General features: G+C 36.5%; 1 protein-coding gene across 1 annotated transcript in view; it reads right to left on the minus strand.

Annotated features, from left to right (window-relative positions):
• Nucleotides 1-7,268, minus strand: part of zgc:153039 (uncharacterized protein LOC767698 homolog) — a 95,223-nt gene extending 87,955 nt beyond the window's left edge. Inside the window, exons 1-4 of the mRNA XM_033977569.2 lie at nt 6,819-7,268; nt 3,049-3,183; nt 2,512-2,649; nt 1,836-2,153 (exon numbers count right to left, since the gene is read on the minus strand). Coding sequence (XP_033833460.1) covers nt 1,836-2,153; nt 2,512-2,649; nt 3,049-3,183; nt 6,819-7,038 — 811 coding nt within the window. The 5' untranslated portion in view covers nt 7,039-7,268. The remainder of the gene's footprint in view (nt 1-1,835; nt 2,154-2,511; nt 2,650-3,048; nt 3,184-6,818) is intronic.
• Nucleotides 7,269-8,071: the final 803 nt, after the last annotated feature.

The following is an 8,071-nucleotide window of genomic DNA, read 5'->3' on the forward strand; positions in this document are numbered from 1 at the left end:
TGCATCGAATTAGAAGTTACATAGGAAATTACAGAGCAAATAACCCACAGTGGAGGTTTTAATGGGTTGCTGAAGGAAATGACAGATTGGTCACTGAGATTGGGATCAGAATCCATTTTTGAAGCTTGTTGCAGCACAATTGAAATATCACAGAGCTGAAATTCTGTGTACAGTTTGACACATTAATCCAAGGCTTGACTGAATAAATTTAATCAAGTTGTTACAAAGCCTTGACGAATGTGGGGCATGTTTTGACAAAAGCATCGCTCACTATTTTGCACTGACATCTATTATTTGAATATAAAGGAAAAGTCATTTAAATTCTGAAATATGACATGAATTATTAAACGTCCAATATTATACAAACGTAACTTTTGTAACCTTAAAGCTAGGTTTTAATGCTGTTACCTCACAAATAAAAACATACCTGGAATTGTGTTTTGTTTCATTCGCACATGTTTGAGTAACCATTTATCAGAATCAGAATCAGAAGACTTTTATTGCCATCGTCTGTGAACACAGTTCACAAATTAGGAACTTGCTGCGGTGATAAAGTGCAACATAAAAACATAATAAGGGCATGCACAGAGTTAAAAAGATATGCTTAAAAATAAATAAAAATAAAATTTATTATTAGTCCGTCTACATCTCCAAAACACAAAATGTTCTGTTGATCTGTTCTGTGATGTCATGTAGTGAGTTTTAAAGTTAACAGCTACTTTTTACCTTTAGTTCAGTAAAGATTGGCAAATCCAGGGCTGAAATTATCCAAATGATTCTAGAGAAGATGTATGGAATTTAAAAACACAGTGAAGCACTGCTTGTATTACCACATGACATCACAAGTCTTTTCCGCTTGAGAAAATAACTCAATAGAAATATACAGGGTCTCTGTGTTAAATGTGTGTGAATGCAACAAAACACAACTCCAGGTATGTTTTCAGGGGAAACAACATCATAAAATAGATTGGAAAATAACATAATATGGGCCCTTTGAAGCTGCTTTGATTTTTCTTACCAGTAGATGGCAGATGTGAAACCTACAGTTAATATAATGCCAGTTTAATTTTCATAATATTTGAGACTTTTGGAGATTAGATATTTCTTTCTTTTCTGGTTATATTCTGTTATCTTTTGTTTTTGTAAGTCATAGTTCACTGAATCATATCTTTGAAGAAAAGAGGTTCTGCTACTGGGTCAAATGATCAAATAAGTATACCATAGCTTTCTGAACTAGTCCAGATGAAAATAATTCAAATATTTAATCACTTGGATTATCATTGTTTTCAAGAGGGGTATTTTACTTCTTTGGAGTACTAACTGCTAACACATAAAATATTTGACTCAGCATGTTATCTTTTATAGTTTTGAAATTCATCGAAAACAACATAGTAAAATGTTTTATAAGTTTCACTGTCATTTTTCTTTTTTGACGCTGTAAGTCTCTACTCCCCTCTAGTCCCTCCCCCTTGACAGCACTATCACAACACAATCAGCATGCATCTCGCAAACGCACTACTACTGCAAATCCCATCAAATGTGTCAAGTTGTTGTGTACATCTTGGTATCATGTTTTTCTATATTTATGGAGAATTGTCATGTGGGAGCAGAGGTGATGTAGCCTTTGGGCTCAATCTTATATCTAACTATAAGGAGGGTTCAAATAGGTCATGGGAGAGATCCCTAAAATACTCAAACCTTCTATGGCCGACATCTAAAACCTCCCCTGGCATGTTTTTGACGAGGGAAGTACAATGTAATACAAGTACAATGTAATTTGCAATCTTTAGGTTTATAGTAAAATCTATACACATCTCTTGCTCCATGCCACTCACCCCACAGGTTCCCCATGAGCGTATCGATCTTGAAGCCTGTGAAGTTGGCTGTGATGGGGCCCAAGGTCCCGTTGCCGATCGGGTTCAAGGTGGCTTCGGCTGGCAACTGCACTACTCGAGGCATCACAGCAAAAAAACTGATGAAGATGGTGAGGAGGACTACCATCACCACAATAAAAATGAGGAAGGTAGCTTTGGCGTAAATATGAGCTCCAACCAAACACACGACCAGGCACAGCAGAGCGATCACCGTCCCATAGAGCAGAGCCCACCAGTATCCTGAAGGGAGGACCTGGTAATGACTGGTGATAATGCCATCTGAAAGACACACATACAGTGACATACAGTGTCAATACATACAGTGTCAATACATAACCCAACCCAACACACATGACCCAAATGGGTCTTTCCAAGAACTACCAGATCGAAACCAGGCCTATAATAGTACCATTCCAGGTCTAAACCAGGTCTTAAAAAGGACCATCATTTCCACAAAAGAAAATACCCAATGGAGGGAAATGTGTATAAATGGGCTCTAAACACTATATGATATGTGACATGCAGGTGGGAATTATGTGCAAACAAAAGAGAAACTCCTATCATTCTGAACAAATACGTAAGCCCTTTTTGTCTGACTGTAATGAAATATATTAGAATGAAAATATATATAGTTTACCTTCTGGAACTCCAAATGTGGCAAGAACAGCCTCCACCAAACCCAACACGTAGAGGGCGCTACCGCACACATTGGCCAGAAAGAACATGAGACCAATACTACCACCGAACTCTGGACCCAACGCTCTGCTGATCATGTCTGACAAACATTAAAGACCGAATCTCTGGATATTTATACAGAAATTAATAATTCGATGTAATTTTATCCGAGAACATGTGAACATAGAGCTGCATGCCACGACATTACAACAGACTCAAATATAACCATAATCAGTGTTATCAAGCAACCATTGATTCAAAATTGACTATCAGCTATTTATTCATTAGTGTGTGCATTGCAGTTTGGAATAAATTACAACCATTACTGTGAGAGGGGTGGACATTCATAGCAATAACATTTTCATGGAGACTTAGGTGACATTAATGGCTTTATAAAACATCTTTTCCACTTCCATTTTGTTCTGGTTTTATTGGGTTCACATGATCTTTGTTACTGGAATGAGAGGAATGTGGCATCATACATGTTTTTAAAGGATACAGTAGGCTCCTCCGGCATCAAGGGCTCCGTTTGTGGAGATAGCACAGACGGACAGCACTGTGAGTGAGATGATGATATAAGCCACCAAAAACATGGCAAACGCTTGGTACAGTCCACATTGACCCACTACGAAACCTGCAGCAAAAAAGAAGAGAAAAACAAGAGTCACAAACAGCTTGTAATTGGAGAAGTGAGACCATGAGTTAAAAGTGGGTCAGGAAGTGAAAACGTTAAACTTGAAAGATGTGTTTTGTTGGTGATGCATCAGTTGTTATAAAAGCAAAAAGTATCAAAGACATTGTACTGAGAATGTATTGCTTTGCCTGAAATGTTCCATTACACAATGGAGACAAGCAGGTCAAGTAACATTCCAAGTAATAGGCCAGATCTGTGGAGAGGCGACATTGCTCACAGTAAAAATGTATGTAATACTGTAGTAACTTGTAACTTGCTTCCAGGTGAAGCAATACCATGTCCATGGAAACAAGCAGGTGGCAAACCGAAAGTTACGCAGTGCACCTTTGATCCAGTCCTCAGAATGACAAACAATAAGTAGTAGCTTTGTTGTAAGGTATTTATAACTCAAGCTATTACTTTTTTTTTTCTTTTTTTTTTTGAGTAAGTAGGATGCTGTCACTATACCCTAAAACTAACATAACATACCCATAACATACCCTAAAACTAACATAATACAGGATGTTAATCATGTGTTATTTTAGAAAATTCACTAAGAATGAACTGAAACGCACAAAAGGCTGTCCTATCTTGGTCTATTTCTCCCTTGATAATACTGAACAGTGCATCACAGACTATGTTCTTTATTTGAAACTTCTCTTTTTCATTTTCATTAACTTTCATTTGATGTGGTTAGATTCAGTGTTCACATGATCCCATGGGCCCAGGACAATTAAGATGAATATTTATCTCCAGGGGCAAGTTAATGTGTCACACTGAGGTAATAATCCACCATGTTTTCAATTGGTAATACTACTGTTGCATAAAGGAAGGAAACACCAACTTATTGAGAGCAGGTTTATTCAAATAATCATGTTTACACCTCTCACTATGCATCACATCTTCTGCCATGTATCTTACTGCGCTTCTGCTGCTACGCCATTTTTCAATTCAAAAGAATGCGTTTATTTTGAAAGTAAATTTTCCAGAAAATTAAAGTTGTTTTGCAGCACTTGCACTCTGCAGTTTTATCTGTTAAATGGGATTAAAGATGATTTCATGGTTTTCAAGGAGCATGGACGATTTGAATGGCGTTTAAATTTTTATGGCATTTGCTGTGGTTAATATGATCTCTCTCTCTGAACAACTAAATATCTTGTCTTGTTATTTATAAAATCTGCTAATTAAAGACAACTTACTTCTCGGAAATGCATGCAATTCATTTTAGTTAGTACCAGTATATATTTTTATCTAGTCTGAAATGTTGTTGCTCCTGCCCTTTGGATAAATTAAACTGCACACTTAAAAAACTTATAAAATCAGAACTAGAACAATTTCATTTTATTTTTCTCAAACTGGCTCAGCCCTTATCTGATACAAGTTTACCATTCACAGTAAGGTTCCTGAATATTCTGTAGAACTATTTTAGTAATAACAGATGTATTACACAGTCCTACACACGCATGTTGACTTTTCATGTTTTTTTGGATTACAAATACTTCTTGAAGACCAATCCTAAACATAACCATAGTCGCTACTTGCCTAACCTTAATCTAAACCGTAACTTGTTATCTTAAGGCAGGTCCCTTGAATTGAGTGTGTGTACAGATTTTAGTCCACCTGATAGGCCTTTCACGATAACACATTTTGAAGCAAGATATATCACTACAGAGATATATAACGATAAATGATCATATTGAAACTATTTTAAGCCTCTGACATAATAACAATAAAGCAGGTTAATCCCAGTAATACATTTTTTAAATAAACCATATCATTAAAAAAAACAATTTGATAGCAGACTTAAGAAATAATTAGCCACTGAAGTTGAATATTCATGCCTTCACAGCTCAAATCTTATCATATCACAACAAAAATAACACAAATCTCCCCATTATTACATAAAAATGTGCACACAATAAAGCCCAAGTCCAAAAATATATTGTTCCAGGTTTCATATAGTGAATGTTAAGTTGGTATAGTAATTATACCAACCACCCACCCACACACAGCTACTACTATGTGTGTTCATGTGAGTATACCCTAAGCATGTCCACCGTGCAGCAGCTGACATCTCACGAGACTGGGGTGGCAGGGGAGGGGCGAGCTCCCAAACAAAATCACCACAAGGATTATAAAAAAAGTGAAAACATAGCTGTAACCTCAAGTTCCTGTTTTGACTGTAAAAGTTCCCATTTATTCATTCATCGTTATTCTGCTACTACTAAAATTTCACAACGCATTCCAGCCATGAAGTAAAATGACTTAAGCAGTTCAAATCTTAAAACATGTGCAAAGCTCAACAACAATAAGGAAGTAGAGGAGTGTAGCCCAGTCTCTGAATGCTTGTGATAACAGCACGCAAACAATATGATTCATTTAACAGTTGACTATGTGAGGAATGGGTTTGAGTGAGTTAGGTAAACGACAGCAACACCTCAAAAAGAGTACTGGCTGTATTAACAATTCAAAGCTATTCAAAGGTGAATATTAATTAGATTTATAGTGGAAACACATTGATAACAAATTATGATTAGTGCCAAGGAAGTTGTATCCATACAGTTGCCATGCAGATTGTTTTAGGCTTAAGCTGAAACTGTTTTGCATACACTGTACAATTCGTGTTACTGTAGACTAGGGATGTAGTGGTCAGCTAGTTAGCCATACTATTTTTTCAAAGTCAAACTATTACTCTAATTGTGTCTTGGAGAGTTTGTTTTATAAAGGTCATATATTATGCAAAAAATAATTTGAGCTTTAAGTCATTTTCGAGTGTTGTCACCGCCTCTAAAAACATACCTGAAGTTGTGTTTTGTTTCATTCACATGTTTGAGTAATCCTTTGTTATTGGTCTGTCTCCAAAGCTCAAAATGCTCTGTTCCACCTTGTGATGTCATGAAGCAGTAGTTTTCAAGTGAACAGCTACTTTTTACCTTTTGTGCAGTAGAGATTGAAAATTTCATTACTGAAATTATCCAAATGATTCTAGTGGAGGTGTATGGAGTTAAAAACACAGTGGAGCACTTTCTGCATTACTACATGACATCACAAGGTGGAACAGAGTGTTTTCCGTTCCAAAGAACTCAGCCTAAATTTTCAGGGTTTGTGTGTAAAACTTGTGTGAATGAAACAAAACAAAACACAACTCCGCGGATGTTTTTGATGAAGAAACAACATTATAACATAGATCAAAAAACAGTGTAATATGAGCTCTTTAAGTAACAGCTTGCAAATTTGAGGCTTCCAGTTCACTAATTTGTATCTTTTTCAGCACAAATCACAGCAGAATATAATCTTCCTATCTCATTTGATGTAATAAAAGCCCCATGTTTGTGATAAAAGCAAGCAAATTTTTTATCGTCTCTTAAAAGGCAACAAGAGGTAAAATAGAGATGTAGACTAAAATACTATCATATAATCAAATTGTTTGGAGTAGAACAACTTGCCCAATGTACTAACTTACTATTAAACAAATTAATTAAACAAAACAACAGAATCCATTGTAAACAGTAGACATTTTGTTTTCTTTTTAATTAATCTAAAATGCATCCATCATCAGCAACCAACCAATTAAGAGTTATTGGAGGCAGGCTCACCTATCCGGAGGAAGACTACCACGCTGAACATAGACAGAAGGGTGGGGATGACTACTCCGAAGAAGGTGGACAGCTTCTTGGGTTGGCCCGGCTGATTGGACCGGTGCCTGGGACTCTTGCGGTGTTCGTCCACGGCATGATCAGACTGAGGCGACTGGGGCTCGGATTCATTGAGGCTGGCGGACAGGCGGTAGTGGAGGAGAGGGGTTCGCTCTGTCATCGTGCAAGCTCCAAAACTCCCCTTAGATACTTCAACTCAGTACAAGTTAGCCCTATGTAACGCTGTAATAAAAGCGTGCAGATAAAACTACAAGCTGCATAGAAATCGAGGAAATATTTAGGGGTTTGGCTTCTCCTATGGATCAGCCAACACTCGGGGTAAATCCATAATCTAAATCCTTACATTTTATCCAAATCACAGCTGCCCCGGCTTGTGAACCGCTTTCGAGAGGGTTCGGTTGTATACTCTCATTGATTATCATGTGACGTTCCTATCAAGTGAAGCTACCTGATTCTGTTCCGGTAAAGCCTTTCAAAATAAAATCCCTGTAGTTAAAAGGGACCGTGATAGGTTGTAATTTAGAGTCACCTCACTTCCGGTTTAGTGTTTATTTAGCTTGACCACGTGTTTGTAGAGGTTTTTCAGCCTGTTGCTTTTGGTCACGTGGGCTAAAGGGGTTAACCAATCAGAGCAAGGCATTTTTTCCGCGACTGGAAAGCATGGTGGAACGAGGGAATGTTGCAGGGAAAATAAAGTGAAATGAAATAAAGAGTTTGAAATGAATACAATTAAATGAAGAGATCATTTGTAAAAAAAATAAATAAATAAAAAAAATAAAAAATAAAAAAAACAACTTAAAAATCCAACTAGACGGTATTTCCTCTGATAATATATCTGTAGAAATTGGTATGATTGCATAAATTAACTCCTCTGTGTTTTATATGGTGTCACATCTTCATTTGTGTAGAATGCGTTTGGATAATGTAGAATACGTTTGGATAGATACAGAGGTAAAAAGTTACTCAAATAAAAGTATCACTTGAAAAAATCTACCAAGCTCAAGTTAAAGTATTTAAGTGTATTTGTTCAAGTGTTAAATGTAGTGATACAGTTAACAGTTACAGTCAACAGTAGCAAAAAACAACTGCTTAATTTTTCCTAACAAATTTTGTATATTTATTTTGTTTGCTTAAAGCTGAAGCTTGAATTTGAAAACTTTAGTCAGGATGTTACCACAAACATGATATAAATA

Source organism: Periophthalmus magnuspinnatus, chromosome 13 (assembly GCF_009829125.3).
Source record: "Periophthalmus magnuspinnatus isolate fPerMag1 chromosome 13, fPerMag1.2.pri, whole genome shotgun sequence".
Taxonomy (NCBI): Eukaryota; Metazoa; Chordata; class Actinopteri; order Gobiiformes; family Gobiidae; genus Periophthalmus; species Periophthalmus magnuspinnatus.